General features: G+C 52.3%; 1 protein-coding gene across 2 annotated transcripts; it reads left to right on the top strand.

Annotated features, from left to right (window-relative positions):
• Nucleotides 1-9: 9 nt before the first annotated feature.
• On the top strand, nucleotides 10-4,334 carry SPACDR (sperm acrosome developmental regulator). Of its 2 annotated transcripts, none has more exons than XM_088833302.1 (3): nucleotides 10-415; nucleotides 1,430-1,756; nucleotides 3,861-4,334. In XM_088833302.1, exons 1-3 carry the CDS (start codon nucleotides 242-244, stop codon nucleotides 4,092-4,094), a joined length of 735 nt encoding a protein of 244 aa, XP_088689428.1. In that variant the 5' UTR covers nucleotides 10-241; the 3' UTR covers nucleotides 4,095-4,334. The 2 variants fall into 2 exon arrangements, with proteins under 2 accessions (XP_088689428.1, XP_055266164.1); XM_055410189.2 differs by lacking the exon at nucleotides 10-415 and adding an exon at nucleotides 567-738.
• Nucleotides 4,335-18,569: the final 14,235 nt, after the last annotated feature.

Raw genomic sequence — 18,569 nt, 5'->3', positions numbered from 1 at the left:
CGTGCAGATGTGGGAGGAAGAGAGCGCCCACGGCCTGGGTCCTGGGAAGGGGCAGGCCAGGCGAGGCAGAGAGAGTGGGGAAGGGGGGGTGTCGGCCCACGTGCTGGTGGGGGACGGGAACAATGGGGCCTTTGGTGATTGTGCAGTATCCGTCCCCCCTACCCCACCCCCAGCTTCCCAGCGTGTCCCCTCTGCGGGCTGGATCCGGGTGGCTGCTTGGGGGCGGGGCAGGGGGCCCTGAATGGGCCCCTTGTCTCAACGCTGGGTGTGGGCCAGGCTCCCCGGGCACACTATGCCCTCGCCAGGCCTGGCCAGCCTCCGTGGCCTCCACCCCCAGCTGGCTGAAGCTGGGGCCCTGCGGGTGAGCAGGCCCCTCCCTGACAGCCTCAGCTCCCGTCCCAGGCGGAAGAGGCAGGTGGGGAGAAGGACCCCATCTAGTGGGGAAGCGGGGAAGCAGCAGCCACCACTCAGGAGGGCCCTGGCCCCAACTCGCGGGGACCTACCCGCGTCTAGCGGGATCCCAACTAGTGGGATCCTGGGGGCTGACGTGGGGTTTGGACTCCCCACCCTGTGGCTCCCTAGATTTACGACTTCGGCAGGCTCTCCTGGTTTTCCCGAATCTCAGCTTCTTCCTGGGTGAAATGGCCCTGACAAGAATACCTGCCTGAAGGGCCGCTGGGAGGGGTTACATCATACATGGGACATGCCCAAGGAGTGCCAGGTGTTTGTTCACTAACTGTGAGTTTCCCCCTCCTTGGATTTGGGGGAAGGAGGGTCGAGGGCACAGGGATTGGCTCTGGGGCCTGGAAGGGCCTCGGGGGTTGGGGTCAGGGCCCAGCAGACTCTCACAATGGTCTGGAACTCTCTCTCCCTCTGGGTTCTCCTCCACTTTTGACTCCTCTCCCTGTCTCAGGGAGGGGAGGAAGGGCCTAGGCTGACTCACTGAGGGGATCTTTCCTCCTGGATTTCCTATTTCTTTCTTCACTGCTGTGCCTGAAGTTCCCCAGAGACCCCTTAGGTGGTGGCCACTGGCCCGCAGCCTCTCCCCCTCCCCGTCCCCACTGAACTAAATGCTAGTTCTGCCCTTTTGGGGCTCGTGTAATCGGGAGAAATGGCGGTGGTTATTAAGTTCTTCCGATGGATTTGGGGAAAGATTAGCCGCTGGGTAAGTTTCAGAGCCCCTTTCTCCCGACATGCTGGGGTGGGAGATGCTGGTCAGTGACCTCCAGGTCACAGAAACCCCCCACTCCCTCACCTGGCCTCCTGCCCTTCCTGGCCTCCGGTGGCCAGACAAGCCGGGGAGGGAGGAGGTGAGGGATGGGACACTCACTGTCCCTTCTCCTCTGGGTCTTCCCTTCTCCTGACAGTTTTCTCTTGCTCCGCCTCCTCTTTTCTGTCCCTCTTCTCCCTGTCTCGGTTCGGTTCGTAGGTTTTCTTCTGGAAACACAGAGCTAAGTCAGTCGTCATGGATCATACTGACTCCAAGAAAAATGAGTTGAAGGCGGATAAGGCTTCCAAGGTGTCTGAGAATTTCAAGTTGGTTGAGCCCCCCAAGGAGGCTAAGGTCTCCAAGATGGATGTGTCCCCGAAGGTGGTTGACCCCTGCCTGTTAGCCAAGACCACCATGGATGGGGCTGCGGTGGAGGCAGGTCGCTGTCGGAGATCACTGTTGCAGCTGCCCCAGGCGGCCGTCAAGTCCGTCTCCACGCTCATGGCCTCCGCCCTACAGTCTGGCTGGCAGATGTGCAGCTGGAAGGTCAGCACTATGTCCCTTTGTCCCCAACAGCCCCTCCCTCCCCTCCCGATTCCCCTTGCTCATTCATGCCGGTGGGAGTGTAAAATGGTGTGACCGCTCTGGAAAAAGAGTTTGGTCACTTCTTATCAGACTAAACATGCAATTATGGTATGGCCTGGTGATTGTACTCTCGGGCATTTATCCCAGATAAATGAAAATGTATGTTCACACAACAATCGGTACATGATGTTCATAGCAGCTTGATTCATAATAGCCCCAAACAACCCACATGTCCTTCAAGAAATGAGTGGTTAAACTTCGCTATATCCATACTCTGGAATGTTGCTCAGCCGTGAAAAGGGACAATGTTGATACATACAACAACTTGGAAGGCTCTCAAGGGACTCATGCTGCGTGAAAACAACAAATCCCCAAAGCTTATATATATACATCATATGATTCCACTTACATTATATACCATTCCAGAAATAACAGAATTAGACAAATGGTGATCCGATTAGTAGGTTTAGTGGTTTCCAGGGGCTGTGCTACAGAGGGAGAGTTGGGGGAGGTGGATTGGTTATAAAAGGGCAACCTGAGGAATCCTTGTGTGGATGGAAATCTCCTGTATCTTCACTATGGTCGTTGGACACATGAACCCGCACATAGGATATAAAATTGGGTAGAATCCAACACACAAATGAGTTCAAGTAGAACTGGGGAAATATGAGGAAAATGCAGATCAGAGGATTGTATTGATGGCAATATCCTATGAACTAGAGATCTGAAAGATTTTACTATTGAGGGAAAATAAAGGGAAAATCTTTACAAAAGATTTTACTATTGTAAACCGAATAAGGAATTCATTTCTCACAAGTGCCTATGAGTCTACAATTATGTCAAAGTCAAAATTTTAGTTTAGAAAGGGAAAAGTCTAGCTCACTATCAAGTCAATTTATTTTGGTTTTGAATAATGTATTACTGCTGCTGCTGCTGCTGCTAAGTTGCTTCAGTCGTATCCGACTCTGTGCACGCAGCCAACCAGGCTCCGCCATCCCTGGGATTCTCCAGGCAAGAACACTGGAGTGGGTTGCCATTTCCTTCTCCAATGTGTGAAAGTGAAAAGTAAAAGTGAAGTCGCTCAGTCGTGTCCGACTAGTAGCGACCCCATGGATTGCAGCCTACCAGGCTCCTCTGTCCATGCGACTTTCTAGGCAAGAGTACTAGAGTGGCTTGCCATTGCCTTCTCTGAATGTATTACTACATTAATAATAATTTTTAAAAGTCCACCTTGGGAATTCACTGGCAGTCCAGTGGTTAGGACTCGGGACTCTCACTGCTGAGACCTGGGTTCAGTCCCTGGTCGGGGAACTAAGATCCCACAAGCTGTTCAGCGCAGTCAAAAAATAAAAGTTCACCCGGCGCCCTGTGGAGGGAGGCCAGAAGGGGCCAGGGGCAGAGAGGCAGGAAGACCCACTGGAGGTGCTGCAGTTCAGGTCATCAGGGAAGAATGTTCTGGATGGGGAGGGAGGCATCAGGTAGAAAAAATTAATGGGTTGGAGGGATATTTAAGAGGTAGAATTGTTGTGCCAGGTGCTTAATTGGGTGGTGGTGAGGGGAGAGGGACAGACAGAGGTCAAAGGAGGCTGGAGCCATTCACTGGGAGCAGAGCCAACTTAGGGAAGAGAGTGACGAGTATAGGGCGTTTTGACGGATTAAGTTGAGGTGTCAAAGTACATCTTCAGGGAGATGTCTAGGAGGCAGTGGGAAATACAGGCCTGAGGTCAGGAGAGAGCTTTGGGTTGGAGACTGTCCATTTCTCCTTGGAACTCTAGTGGGGACTCAAAGGTAGGTCAGACATGGTCCCTGGCTTCCAAGAATTTGCATGCCGGTGTTGAAAACAGATGAGTCCACAGAACAAATTGTGTATAAAACGTGGTGTAACAGGGCAAACCCGAGAGCAGAGACAGCCCAAGAAAGCTTCCTGGAGGAGGCAGTACCCAAGCTGTCACCTGACAGAACAGGCAGTATTAAACAAGCCTTGCTGTTTATCTGCAGGTGTTTTCACCAGCAGTTTCTCTCTAGACCACGCTGTTCACTTGTGTTCATCTTCTCCCTTTCACAGTCATCTGTGAGTTCTACCTCAGTTGCCTCCCAAATGAAGACCGGGTCCCCCCTGGAGTCGCGAGAGGCTGCGATGCTGCGGGAAGTGTACCTGGTGCTTTGGGCCATCCGGAAACAGCTGCGGCAGCTGGCCCGCCGGCAGGAGAGACGGCGCCGGCGCCACCTCCGGGCCCACATGGGCCCTCAGCCCGACCCAGTTCAGGGTCTGAAACAGGATGCCCGGAGTCCCCTCTAGGGGGGAACCCCACATCCTCAGAAAACCCCCACCTCACTCTTAGGTAAGGTTGATGGGAGAGGTTAGAGCAGCAGGCCAGGAGTTGTGGGTGAGGAGAAGCTGTCACACTGTCACCTCTCATTGAGACCTGGAGGCCTGGCCGAGGCGGGGAGGGGGGGGTCCCACATACACTCCCCTTCATTCCTTTTATTCAATTTGTAAAAAGAATTATCAAAATGTTGGGAAATAATATCAGATATTTCCGAGTAGATGAAGAGTGTGTTTGTGGGTGGCCAGAGGCCAGAAGGGGAACGTGGGTGGGATATGGGAGGGCGGCCTGAGGCTCCAGCCTGGACACGTGTGGGAGTAATCTCTGGACCTGCTGGGGGGTGGGGGGTGGCGGTGGATGGGCGTCTGGCCCTGGGTCCACACGCTTCTCAGGGCTGAAGGCCTTTGGGGACTCTGCCCCGCCTGTCACGGTACCAGGTATCGGTACCGGTTTATTGAGGACACGCTGGGAACCGGGTGCTGAGCCCACGCTCTCCCTGGAAATCCTGCAAGACTGACTGTTGCAGATGCTACGGGGCTCGTCCAAGGTCCCTCTCCGAACGAGAGCGCGCTGGGACCTCCGCCTCCGCAGCCAGCGCACTGCTCTGCCTCTCCAGCCCTCCTGGGCCGGGCCACAGCGAGGATTAGGGTCCCGCACTTGACAGCCGCGGACAGGCATCAGGCCCGGCGCCCCAGCCCCTCGCTCCCCCTCCCCCGAGAGCTGCCGAAAACTACATCTCCCAGGGTTCCCGGGGGCGAGGTGGGGCCGCCGCGGGGACAGGGTCCGGGCAGCGGGCTAAGCTGGATGTGCCCGTGGCGCCTCGGGAGCAGCGGCGGGAGTCCGCGGCGATATGACGCGAGATTGAGGCGCGGGAGGCCACGCGAGCGAGGGGAGGCCGTGGAGGCGCAAGTCCCCTCTCCCTCCTTAGCTTGCCCTCTTGCCCGGCCACGGGAGGGCGCAGAGGTGGCTCCCCAAGTTAAAGCAGCGTATTTTGCAAGGCGGCAAAATTCAGGGATGCTTCCCTGGTGGCTCAGACGGTAAAGAATCCGCCTGCAATGCGGGAGACCCGGGTTCGATCCCTGGGTTGGGAAGATTCCCCTGGGGGCGGGCATGGCAACCCACTCCAGTGCTCTTGCCTGGAGAATCCCCATGGACAGAGGAGCCTGGTGGGCTGCACTGCATGGGGTCGCAGAGAGTCGGACGCGACTGAACCACTAAGCACAGAGTCCACAGGCCTTGGAGGTCGGGGAACGAGCAAGGGTTGGTGACCGCGACCGAGCCTAGGGGGCAGCAGAGGCCCGAGGAGCGGGGGAGGGACGGCTGTGAGGCGGCGTCTCGCTCAGCCAGAGGTTAGCTGTGAGTAGGAGGCGGTGGGCGTGAGCAAAGCTGGGAGGCGGAGAGGAGTCCCAGGAACGGTCTGCTGGAAGCACCGAATTCACTAGAAAAGTCAGCAAACTCCTCCTGCCCCCTCCCCACCCCCCGGCAGCTCTGGCCAAGTTGGGCCCCTTGGCGGGGGACTGGGTGGCCTTTCCCAAAAGTCGGGAGCAGCCCCGGGCTGCCCTGCCCAGCGTCCTACAGCTCTGCTCCCCTGAGCCTGTTAGCTGTGCACCACACCCCAACCTTTACAGCCCTGGTAATGCCACCCACCCCTTATTAAACACCCACTGTGACTATTTTTATGTCTTGTTCTAAGTAATTCTCACAAACGGCTGTTATGATGACATATTATCACTTCCATTTTTTAGAGAGGGAAACTGAGGGACAGAAAGGTCATGTTTAAGGTCGTGTCGCTTTCATTCATCGAACGAATGAGTCTACCTCACAGAGGACATGTTACATGCAAGTTACACACAGCTACATGTTACACAGCAGGTGTTCCATGTGTGAATGTGGTGACTTCTCCAGGAATGAGTCCTGAGTTTAGCCTGAAGCCAGGCAGGGACTCAAAATACTAATACATAGTGGCTCCCTTCTGGGGCTCTTATCACATCTCCATTATGTGCCAGGAACTGTTCTGGGGTGGAGCAAGCTGTTGGTGGGTCTGGGTCCCAGGAAGCCTGGAGGTGTAACGGGTCCCAGGGCTCTGAAGTAGGGTCCCAGGGTTCTGAAGTAGTCCCTCACTGTCTAAGGTCCAAAATCTGCCCTCCCACCTAGTACCCCACCACGTCCAAATCCTTAGAGATGAGCTCCTCCTACTGGGGATCTAAGGTTTCAGGGATGGGAGGGGAGGATGAAGGATGGTTGCCCCTGAGGATCACTGGTAAATAGCCTTGCAAGTACCTACAGGCCCAGGAGCCAACGGGCTTGCGGCTGTGGGAAGGAATGCTGCTCCCATTCTTCTGTCTTTAGAATGTGAGGGGAGGGAAGGAAGAAGGTGAGTTCAGCCAGCAGCCAAGGGAGCTGCTGGCACCTCCCACTGTCTCTCCCTCTCCAGACTTGATGGAGTCCTGTCTGGGCTTGGCCAAGCGGAGGCAGGAGACTTATGGGCGAGAAGGGGGTGGGATGGAGGGGAAAGTCCGTGGAACTGACTTTTCCTCAATGTCTCAATGCACTCAGGCGGCCTCCTTCCTCCCCACCCCCAAGTAATCCAGTCAGAACCATGGAGAACACCCATGTTGGGATGTAAGGAAGAAGTCCTCAACTCAAGGGAAGGCATACAGGATCTCCTGGGGTGGAGATTTGTGCTGAGGGTGGGGGTTGGGATTCTTACCCACTCAGCCCTTTCCTGTAGAGAACAGTGGGTAGCAGTGTGACCCCTGGAGAAATCTCCCTCCTGGTGAGAGTCTTGAGTAAAAATCTCATCTTGGTCAAAGAAAAGAAAGAAAGAAGAAAAAGGGACTTCCCTGTGGTCCAGTGGTTAAGACTCCGAGCTTCTATTGCAAGGGGTGTGGGTTAAGTCGTTAAGTCCCTGGTTGGGGAGCTAAGATCCTGCATGCTGTGTGGCATGGCCAAAAAAAGAAAAATCCCACCTTGGACACCTTGCTTTCTTGTCCCCATTGGACCCCAGGCACTTCACCTTCCCTCAGGCTGCTAGACTCCATGAGGCAGAAGTGGTAGCGCTATGGATGGCCCCAGTGGGGACCAGGGGTCTTTATTTTCAAAACCCTATGAGATTGATTCAATGGCATCATTGACTCAATGGACATGAGTTTGAGCAAACTCCGGGAGACAGTGAAGGGCAGGGTAGCCTGGCGTGCTGCCATCCATGGGGTTGCAAAGAGTCAGCCATGACTGAGTGACTGAACTACAACCCATCCTATTAGAGAGGGGGCTCCCTGCAAGTGTGGGGAGCAAAGGAGAATGCTGGTCCCAGATGCCCCTGGTCTAGTCCCTCTTCTGCCCCATCTTCCCTCCTCCCTTCATCCTCAGACTTCCTGAAAATGTTGGATCTTTTCTTCCCTGGGATCCCCCTACCATCTACTCATCACACAGCAAAACATGTCACTCCCATACTTAAATTCTCCAGTGGCTTCCCATCACCCTTGGGAAGAAGCCCAAACTGTCCCCTTTGTTTACAATGCCCTCTCAGATCCTGGCCTGGTGGGCTCCTTACACCTCTGGACTCGGTACAAATGTGGCTACATTTTTGTGGACTCTTTCCCTGACCACACCCAATCTAGAAATCAGGAGAGAGCCACTGTCAAGGTCGTCCTCTAGCTCTCACCATGCTTTATTTTTTCACGGTACTAATCAGTGTCTGAAATTATCGTATTGATTTGTTTCCCAGTGTACTAGGGTGGCAGCGGTGGAATGCAGTAGTTAAGAGCACGGGAAGTGGTTTACGCCAACACTTCCTGGATGTGCAACCTTGAGTAAGTTGGTTAACTTCTCTGAGCCTCAGTTTCCTCATTTGTGAAGTGGGCATGGCAGTAGGACTGGTGTCATAGGTCTGTCACAAGGGTCAGGGAGATGACTGGCACGCCATAAGGGCTCAATAAATGTTACCTGCTATTATGATGCTATTGGCTACGATCTACAGTTTATGATTACTATCTCTGCGGCCTAAAACAGGGCTGGACGAACCAGAAAGTAAACTTTCACCTAGAGTGAGGGAAGCACTCTTCAAACAGCTCTCTGGTGGAGGGAACACCACATTTGGAAGTGACAAAGAATGCCCTGTGCAGTGAGTAGCAGGAAGAGAGCTTGAGCAAGAGTCAAGAGCCCTTGGTCCTGGGATTTCCCTGATGGCAGTTAAGACATCATACTGCCAATGCAGGGGGCCCAGTTCTATTCCTGGTCAGGGAACTAGATCCTGCGTGCCCCAACCAAGAGCTCTTATGCCCCAATGAAGAACCTGTCTTCCGCAGCTAAGACCTTTGTTGTTCAGTTGCTCAGTTGTGTCTGGCTCTTTGGGACCCCATGGACTGCAGCATGCCAGGCTTCCCTGTCCTTCACTATCTCCCAGAGTTTGCTCAAACTTATGTCCATTGAGTTGATGATGCCATCCAACCATCTCATCCCCTGTTGCCCCATTCTCCTCCTGCCCTAAGACCTGGTGCAGCCAAATAAATTAATCTAGAAAAAAAGAGAGAGACCCTGGTCCTGGTCTCAGTATTGCTGCCACTTTGCTACGGGACTCTACTGAGTCCCTCTACTTCCTTGGGGCTCAGGCTCTTGAAATAAAATGATGGGTTGAACTGACTGATTGCTCAGCTCCCTGCCAGCTTCCAGGGGGTCTGGTCAAGTCCTGTGCTCCCTTTATCCACTGCAAACTCTTCAGAGTTGGCGACACATGGTGCCTTCAACTCCCTCAGCTCTGCTTCCTAACAGTTCAAAGTTCAACGGGAAGAGTTGACCTGGATAAAATATTCTCGGTTTAAGCCTTTGAACCCAGAGACAGAGCCTCAGCCCTTCTTTCTTTCTTCTTTCCTCTCCTTCAGCTTCATCCATTTATGTATTTGAGCCCCAAGGCAGGGAGGAGAGCCAGCACTGCCTGAGCCACACCATGGGCTGGGAACAGGCATGAAGGCCTTGGCCTGAGACAGGCAGACAGGGTGTGTATGCAGCTATAAGTACACATGAGCATGTGCCCATGTGTACTGTGGGTCTCTGTAGTTATATTTTAACTTGTTCTCGTTTTCCTCTCATGAGTGGCAGGACTTCAATTCACTAGAGGAAAAGGTAGTAGGATGGCAGGGTTGGCATTCTCTACCCTCTATCCAAGGGAAGAAGTCACCTGTCAAATGAGATGTTAGTCTCTAGGACTGTCATGGGGCTAGCTTCCTTGGTCTGCCCGCCCCCCGCCCCCGCCCCCCAACTATGCTTGTGATCTACCAGGACTTGAGTGGGGAGGGGGATGAGAGGGGTCACCTCTGGGACCCAGAAAGCTGGAGATTTTGCATGGGGCCAGGAGGGTGGCAGGTCTGGGAGCAGGTGTTTCTGGTGATGGCTTCGTGCTGAGTCAATTTGCCAGTGCTGTCCACTCCTTCCTGAGCTGCCTTTCTGCTCACTGGGTCAGTCCAGGGGACTGGGTAGGCGGCTGGGAAGATCTCCAAGTGGGGGGCTCTCCCCTTCCTGTCTCCATCTTCTTTGTTTCGGAAGCTGAGCCCCCCGACCCCACACCTGTCTCCCAGCTCACCTGGGATGCTGTGTCTATCTCCCCGTTAAAGCTCAGGCTTAGCCTTCTGCCCGTCTCCCTTTCCCTCAGTGCCTCCTGGAGCAGGTGGCTGTAAAGGGGAAGGTTCCAGAAGGTGGGGCTTGGTCTTTTCATGTTGAGGGAGGAGTCTGTGCCTTGTGTAATGAGGTGCGGCCTGAGCTGGGCTTGCCCCAGCTGGGCAAGGTTGGTTCCCTGGGTGCAGGGAGCTCTGCATCTCTCTTCTCTGATTTCTCTCCTCTAAGTTGAAGACCCGCTTGCTTTTCCTTTACTGTTTATATGCGCTGATAATTCTTCCACTGGGTTGTGGAACTTTGCTAGAGACCTGCAGTTTGAGTTTGTATTCTGGAACCAGACTGCTGGGTTTTGAATCCTGGCTCTGCCACTTATTAGCTCTGTGGCCTTGGGCAAGTTGCTTAACCTGTCTGTGCCTTAGTTGTCTCACCTATAAAATTAAGATGATATGGGAAGAATTTTTTTTTTTAGAACGAGAATTTTAAAAAATATTTATTTCTTTATTTGGCTGTGCTGGGTCTTAGTTGCAGCATGTGGGATCTTTTAGTTCTCTTCTGATCTGTATGCCTTTTATTTCCTTATCTTGCCATTTCACGCTAAGACTTTCAGTATAACATTGAATGAGGGTGGTGAAAGCAGACATCTTGCCTTTTCCTTTCGTAGGGGCCAGTTTTTCATCATTAAATATGATGTTAGCTATAGCTTTTTTGCAGATGCCTTTGATCAGCTTGAAGGAGTTGATTTTTACTCCTAGGTGGCTGGAAGTTTTGTCACGGTAGATGTTTTGTCAAGATTTTTCTGCATCTATGTATATCATTAAGTGATTTTCTTTCTTCAGTCTTTTAGTGTGGCAAATTACATTAATTGATTTTTGAACCACTCTTGCTTTCACAGAATAAACCCCACTTGACTGAGGGGCATTATGTTTATTGCTGGATTTGACTTGCTAATATTTTTTTGAGGATTTTTTAAATAAGTGATGGTCTGGGTCCTAATTTTTTTGAATAATTTTATTTATTTACTGTATTTTTGGCTGTGATGGGTGTTTGCTGCTGAGGGAACTTTTCTCTAGTTGTGCACAGCAGGGGCTACTCTAGTTGCGGAGGGCTGGCTTCTCATTGCGGTGGCTTTTCTTGTTGCAGAGCACGGGCTCTAGGGTATGTGGGCTTCAGTAGTGAGGGTGTGCATGCATGCTAAGTCGTTTCAGTTGTGTCTGACTGTGACCCTATGGACTGCAACCTGCCAGACTCCTCTGTCCATGGGATTCTCCAGGCAAGAGTACTGGACTGGGTTGCCATTCCCTTCTCCAGGAGATCTTCCTGACCCAGGGATTGAATCTGCGTCTCTTATGTCTTCTGCTTGGGCAGGCGGGTTCTTTACCGCTTAGCCACCAGGAAAACCATAGTTAGGGCACATGAGCTCATTAGTTGTGGCTCACCAGCTCCAGAGCACAGGCTTGGGGTCTTTTTTTTTTTTTTTTTTTTAAGTTGCAGCATGCCAACTCTTAGTTGTGGAGTGCAGGATCTAGCACCCTGACTAGGAATGAAACCTGGGCCCTCTGCCTTGGGAGTGCGGAGTCTCAGCCACTGGACCCCCAGGGAAATCCCTAATGTGAGAATTTAATGAATTAATGCATCAAAAAGAAAACAGAACAGTACTTGCTACATATTATATGTTGTGTACATGTTTGATTTTATTATTATTTATCTGGAAACTCTTTATATGTGAGGGACATCAGCCCTTTATGATATGAGTTGCACATATTTTAACACAGTCCTCCATTTTTGTTTTTACTTTTTATTTTGAAATAATTTGGACTGATATGCAATCGTCAAACATAATGGAACTCTTGTATACCCTTCATCCAGTTCCCCCCAGTGGCAACATCTTGCACGACTATAGTACAATATCACCACCAGGAAACTGACATTAATACAATCCACTGACGTTTTTTTCAGGTTCCATCTTTTTAAGAATTTTTCACAGTTTGTTGTGATCCACACAGTCAAAGGCTTTAGTGTAGTCAACGAAACAGAAGTATATGTTTTTCTGGAATTCCCATGCTTTCTTTATGATCTCTGTGATCTATGCCATCTCCTGCAATATATATACATACATATATATCTGTAATACTTTGTATGTAATATAAATATATAAGTAATACTTTGTTGGAGATGTCATTTGCACATATAATCTCCCAGTCTGTAGCTATCATTTCATGGGCAACACTTGTTATTTCTTGCTTTTTGATTATAGCCATTCCAACAGGGGTGAGGTTATTTAATTTTTTTAACAATGCAGATATATTTTTTCAAAAGTTTATGGGATTAGATAGAGATTTTAGTGTAACTCGGAGCATATCGTCTCTTCATTTAAGAAGATCTTAAAATCTTCTCAAGGCATCCTGTAGCATTTAGGATGAAATCCACCTTTAGTGCCTGGCCAAGGCATCTGCCCTCCTGCCTGGCCTCAACTCCCCAGGTGTCCCTTGCAGTCACTTCCGTTGTGCTTGGCTAGTCTCAGTTCGTTTCCTCTTGCAAATGCTGACTGTTCTGCTTTGAAAGTGGTTCCACCACATTCTTCACTGGCTTGCTCTCATTTCTCCTTCAGATTTACTGTCTACCTCAGAGAGAGGTACCTTCCCAGAATCCACCCCCCCCAATCCCATCCCCTGGGCTTTGTTCAGGGCCATGTCCCAGGGCTCACCTGGGTGCGCTGGGCAGTAGTGTTTGGGGTAGGGAAGGAAGACTCAGGCAGGAAGGACATCCCCACTGCGTCCTAGCCTGCCCACCCAGTGAGTTCAGACTCCCTCCTTCCCGGGTCCTGTTCCTGGCTCCCCAACTGTACTCCCTTTCCAGGCTGTGCTCCCCTCCCCAAGGGAATGGTTAAGACCCAGGAGCCAGTGAGGAGAAGCAGGAAGCGGGGGGCTGCGAGGAAGAGACCGAGGAGAATGAGCAGTGTCCCAAGTGAGCTGCTGACTCCTGATCTCTGGCCCACTCCATAGAAGTGGGGGTTAGGGGGTGACAAGGGAGAAACCCAGGTCTGATGTTGATGGGAGCAGGAGGTCCGGAGGGGACTCCTCATCCCTAACAGCCCACCTGGATTTGTTATTTTCCTCACCACACGGCCCTTCACCTGAGGCCCCACTGTGTGCTGCTCACCTCGCTACCCCGTCAGCAGCTGTGACTTGACCTGTGTGCCCTTGCCCCCAAGGACAGGCTTCCTCAGGGGCCTGCCTGGGCAAAATCTTCAGGCAGCACTGACCAGGTGCCCGGGCACCTGTGTGGCACTACCTCTCCTTTCTCCTCTGCGGACCCAGTGGCCCTGCCTCTCTCCTGCTCTTCCTGCAGCACCCAAATGTCCTTCCTTCTCCTAGTCCCCGAGGGTCATCCAGGAGACCCCGGAGCCAATCAGAGAGAAGTCAGGGCAACTTCCACTCCGATGTGAGGGACAGTGAAGGAAGGAGGAGTCAGGTGAAAGTGAAAGACGCTCAGTTATGTCTGACTCTTTTCGACCCCATGGACTATAGCCTGCCAGGCTCCTCTGTCCATGAATTTCTCAGGCAAGAATACTGGAGTGGGTTGCCATTCCCTTCTCCAGGGGATCTTCCCAACAGAGGGATCAAACCCATGTCTCCCGCATTGCAGGCAGATTCTTTACTGTCTGAGGTCAGGACCACATGAGGAATGGGCTTCTCTAGCCTCTCTTTCGGAGAAGGCAATGGCACCCCACTCCAGTACTCTTGCCTAGAAAATCCCATGGATGGAGGAGCCTGATAGGCTGCAGTCCGTGGGGTCGCTAAGGGTCGGACACGACTGAGCGACTTCACTTTCACTTTTCACTTTCACACATTGGAGAAGGAAATGACAACCCACTCCAGTGTTCTTGCCTGGAGAATCCCAGGGACTGGGGAGCCTAGTGGCGTGCCGTCTATGGGGTCGCACAGAATCGGACACGACTGAAACAACTTAGCAGCAGCAGCAGCAGCAGCCTCTTTTATGAACTCTCTAGGGAGAAAAGCTCGTACCCAGCAGAGTGCTGGTTCCCAGCAAAGCCAGTCCCCTGAACTCAAGCCAGTGTGGGAGGGGGGCTACAAAGCACCCCCATCCTGCACCTCTCAGGCTGCAGAGAATGCCTGGTTGACGTCGAGAGACAGAAAATGCCCCTGGGAAGGGATAATTAGCAGTGCACAGGAGGCCCAGTCAGTCGAGCCTTTGGATTCAGAAAGATCTGGTTGTGAACCTGCCCTTCCTGTCTATGTGACCTTGAGCAAGTGAGTTAACTTGTCTGAGTCTCACTTTCCTTATCCTGAGAATATGGTAAATATTTATTTCACACAGCTGCATGAATGTGAAGTGCCTTGCACAAGGGCTTGGTACCCAGTGAATCAGCAACAGGTGGAAACTCTTCTCCAGAATGTATCCTTAAAGAAGTGGTATTCCGAGCGGGGTCCTAGACCAGCAACCTCAGCATCCCCAGGGAAAGGTAGAAATGCAAACTCTCAGACCCCAGACTCCAGACCTCTGGAAATCAGAAACCCTGAGGGTGGGGCCTAGCAACCTGTTTTAACAAGCCTGCTGAAGTTTGAGAACTCCTGCCATTTGAATGGGAATGTCAACAATCAGATTCTGAAGCCTAGGAGACATCAGAACCACCTGGAAGCTTGTTAAAAGTTCAGATTCCTGGCTTCAAAGCCAAGGGTTAAGGTGGGACCTGGGAATCTATATTTTAACCTGAGATGAGTTTGACGGGGGACCTTGCCCCAGAGGCTGCCCTGGGGGGAAGATCACAGAAAGCGTTTCGGGTCATAGTCGGCTCCAGCCTGCGGAGCTGAAGGCTCCCCACGGGTAGAGAAGGGGGATTTCTAGCTGGAGAAGGGAGGAATCTGCACTTTACCCTGAAGTCACTGTGGAACGGGGAGGAGGAATGTCCAGTGAGGGAAGGTCTTGCCCTACGTGGTCACCTGCCCAACTCTGACGTCACCCTAAGAGAGGGCGACGCTCCGTCCGAAAGGGGCGTGGCCCTGGGAGGCGGGGTCTCTCCCACCTCCGCCCGGGGTCTAGCCCGACGTGCCTCCCTGTTCGGTGGGTGTGGCTGGGAGGAGGCCTGGCCGGAGGGAACCCAGCGCAGGGTGGGGGCCTATCGGGGGTGGGGGGAGCCAGGGGGCGACAGAGGGCAGCGGAGGGTCCGGAGCACACTGGCCGCGCCTTCCTGGGCCTCCGGATTGAGAGTTCGCTGCCTCCTGGCAGGGATGGCGGCGGGGGTGGGGTTTCGTGGCGGTGTCCGCGAACAGGAAGGCGTACCTTTGTGAACCCCTGAGCCTGGACCGAGGGCCTGTCTGCCCCCAACCCCAGCCGCCAGCCTCGACGGCATTAGCCGATGGAGGATTATGGAGGAGCCCCTATCCTGTACCCTTAAATACTCCGGCTCACCCATGGTGACACGGGCCACTGGTGACACAAGTTTTACAGGACAGTTAATTTCTAGTTAAAACAGCTTCTCAACAAGCTAGTGAAACCATGTCCGTGGATCCGGGAACGGTTGGCCTCTCTCTCCCTCGGTCAGCTCTCTCCGTGTCCGGTTACTATTGCCAGGTTCACCACCGTTGAGGCACTTGTGGAGCGAGCTTTGCGTTGCTTTATTTAATCCTAAGGGAATATCAACTCGCCCTAAGAGCATCCTCCCAATTTTCCAAATCAGTAAGTGGTGGCTTCGAGGGGTTCAGTAGCTCCTGCAAGTTTCCAGATAGTGACACTGGAGGGGAAGCAGGTCTGCCAGGCGGGTGCCTTTATCACAGAGCACTGCTTTCACCACCTCTCTGACTGGACCCAGGGATCCGTTTTTCTCTCTCTGAGCTTCCTTCTCCGTCCCTCACGGTCCCCCATTGCCACTGTGCAGGTTGTATGCTGCACAACTCCACAGTCCACCAATATAGAGAAGCTGTAGAGCAGTAAAGAGCTTTGAGGAGGGGCCCAGTCTTCTCATTTGCACAAAGTAGGCTCCGGGGCTGCTGCTGTCCCTGCCGCCATCTAACCACGTTTCTTCCACTCCCTGGCACAGAACTTGTTGCTGGCGGAGGATCTGACCTCTTCCACTCCTTAAGCTCTCATTGCACCCGATTTGTGCTTCTAGGGCTTTCTCTCCTGCCAAGGAGCAGCTGATCTGAAGATGCAGCGTCCCCCAGACCTGCTACTTCTGAGCTGTCAGGACACCTGCTGCTTCCTGCTGTGTCCAGTAGACCTGGCTGTTGTGGGCATGTGCTCTCTACCCGGTTATCCTGATCTGCTGCTGCTGCTGGGAATGAGGCTGGAGGGGACTGGATGGGGAGGCCACCTTGGTGGAAGAGGGCGGATGCTGGAGTCCTGGGGAGAGTGGGAATCCTGGGTAGGAGAGAGGAAGGGCCTGGCTGCAAGAGATGCCAAGGAGAGGGGACTAGCCCCAGGCTGGTGGCAAAGGACTGAAATAAGGGGTGTGTGTATGATGTTGGGGCATATTGTCTGAAACAGAAGCTGCTCAGAGATAAACTAGTATAGCCTTCACCCCCTGCCCCCCATTTTACAGATGAGGAGACTGAAGCCCAAAGAGGAGAAACGGGGTGTAGCTGGGCTGGGGGGTGGTGGGATTCTCTGACCTCTGGCCCCAGGCCGTCCTTTATGGGATGTGAGTCCTTCCTACTCCTCTCCCTGTCCCCCAGGAGCAGACTTTGGACCTGGGACTGCAGAGGTGGTCTGAGTGCTGTGGTAACGGCACACTGGTCACTGGCGTCAAAGGCCTCTTTCTTCACCAAATTCACTTCCTGCTGGACTACCCAGTCCCTGCCTGCAGCCCCTTCTATCCCTTCAGCCAAAACCCAGCCCAGCCTCAACCCTTTGTTGCCAACGTAAACAGTGTTTCTTCAGTCTGGGGTGCCAGCAGGAAATGTACTGGGCGTTGAGGGGTTTTCTCAGGTTGAAGGACTGGCATTGTGTGGGTGTGTGAGAGGAATAACTTGTGGGGAGGGGGCTGGGTCCTGATTCCTAGGGCTCTCTAGCAGCTTAGGTTTTAGGAAACCTAAGTGCTAAGACCTCTGTTTCTTGAGTACCCTTCTGGGTTGCATGACACCGTGACACTTGTTGAGTATGATTGGTGACCAGCTAGGTGGTCATACTCAAAACCTTAAGATATTGGGGGCCTCTGAATGGGCAGAGATGGACATAACCTTCCCCATCAACCTCTGCACACAGCGTGCCTCCCCGCGGCCACCTCTCCATCTGCACTGTCATGGCTCCTGCCTCCTTCTCCCTACAGAGGGGCCCACAGTTATTCCTCTGTCATCCCAGTACCGGGCTTCCCTCCCCAGTACCTCCAATGCTCCACCTGTCTCCCACCACCCAGGCTTTCTCCTCCTGCCTTGGCCCTGGTTTCCCTTGGCAATGCTCTGGGACCTGGAGAAGCCCTCAAAGGAAGGATAGTCCTTCATGGCCAAATCTTTCCCACCATAGAGCCTCCAATCCTAGCCCCCTAGGAATGGAGATGCTCTAAGAAGGTGTGGATGAGATCCTGGGGGATGGTGGTCTGAGCCTGAAGTGCAGCCCAGAACTTTTCTTCAGCTGTATTAGTTTTCCGGGGCTGCAGTAACAAATTGCCACCAACTTGGTGACCTGCAACAACAGAAATTCATTCTGTCAGTGTTCTGAGAACATTTAAGGTAGGCTAGGCTAAGCTATGGAGGAGAAGGAAATGGCAACCCACTCCAGTGTTCTTGCCTGGAGAATCCCAGGGACGGCGGAGCCTGGTGGGCTTCTGTCTATGGGGTCGCACAGAGTCGGACACGACTGAAGCGACTTAGCAGCAGCAGCAGGCTAAGCTATGTGGAGAAGGCAATGGCAAGCCACTCCAGTACTCTTGCCTAGAAAATCCCAAGGACGGAGGAGCCTGGTGGGCTGCAGTCCATGGGGTCGCTACAGGTCGGACATGACTGAAGTGACTTAGCAGCAGCAGGCCAAGCTATGATGGTCAGTAGGTTAGGTGTAATACATGCATTTTCGACTTATATTTATCTCAGCATAACCCCCTCATAAGTGGAAGAAGATCTGCAGTAGAGGGAATGGACATACTTTCTTATTCCTGACTTTAGCTGGAAATCGTTTCCCCATTGAGATCCTTGAAAACTTTTGTAAAATATGGTTAACTATCCATTCTATCTGATTTTCCACAGCATTTCTTGGGAAGATAATGAGTGGGAAAACATTTAAAAATGGTACACAAACATTTCTGTTGACTGTTAACCCATTTTTGGAGAGCCTCAGAATCCTTGAACGCAAATTACTTTTACCCAAGAAGAAACAGAGGCTCAGAGAACTGAGAGGGTCTACCTCAAGGAACATGAGGGAAGGAGGTGAGAGCTCCTGTCTTCTGCCCTGCAGTCCAGGGGTCCAGGATAAATCCCCCAAGCCTTTTTTATTAAAGCGGTACTCAACATAGATCTTTATTTTTTATATAGATGGATATTTTTTAAATTATTTAATTGGAGGCTAATTAAAATATTGTAGTGGTTTTGCCATACATTGACAGGAGTCATGGGTGTACATGTGTTCCCCATTCTGAACTCCCCTCCCACCTCCCTCCCCATCCCATCCCTCAGGGTCATCTCAGTGCACCAGCCCTGAGCACCCTGTCTCATGCATTGAACCTGGACTGACAATCTATTTCACATATGGTAATATACATGTTTCAATGCTATTCTCTCAAATCATCCCACCCTTGCCTTCTCCCACAGAGTTCAAAAGTCTGTTCTTTATATCTGTCTCTTTAACTGTCTCGCATATAGGGTCATTGTTACCATCTTTCTAAATTCCAT

Source organism: Moschus berezovskii, chromosome 27 (assembly GCF_049115385.1).
Source record: "Moschus berezovskii isolate FMDL1 chromosome 27, NW_MosBer_1.0, whole genome shotgun sequence".
NCBI lineage: Eukaryota > Metazoa > Chordata > Mammalia > Artiodactyla > Moschidae > Moschus > Moschus berezovskii.
Note: the sequence above shows the minus strand (reverse complement) of the source record. Positions and strands in the feature narration are given on the sequence as shown.

Bases quoted from the DNA above. Each gene is read 5' to 3' on its own strand.
- SPACDR (XM_088833302.1), top strand. From the start codon at position 242: ATGGGCCCCTTGTCTCAACGCTGGGTGTGGGCCAGGCTCCCCGGGCAC. The intron at 416-1,429 runs GTGGGGAGAAGG...TTCGGTTCGTAG, and splicing joins GTCCCAGGCGGAAGAGGCAG to GTTTTCTTCTGGAAACACAG. The intron at 1,757-3,860 runs GTCAGCACTATG...TCCCTTTCACAG, and splicing joins GGCAGATGTGCAGCTGGAAG to TCATCTGTGAGTTCTACCTC.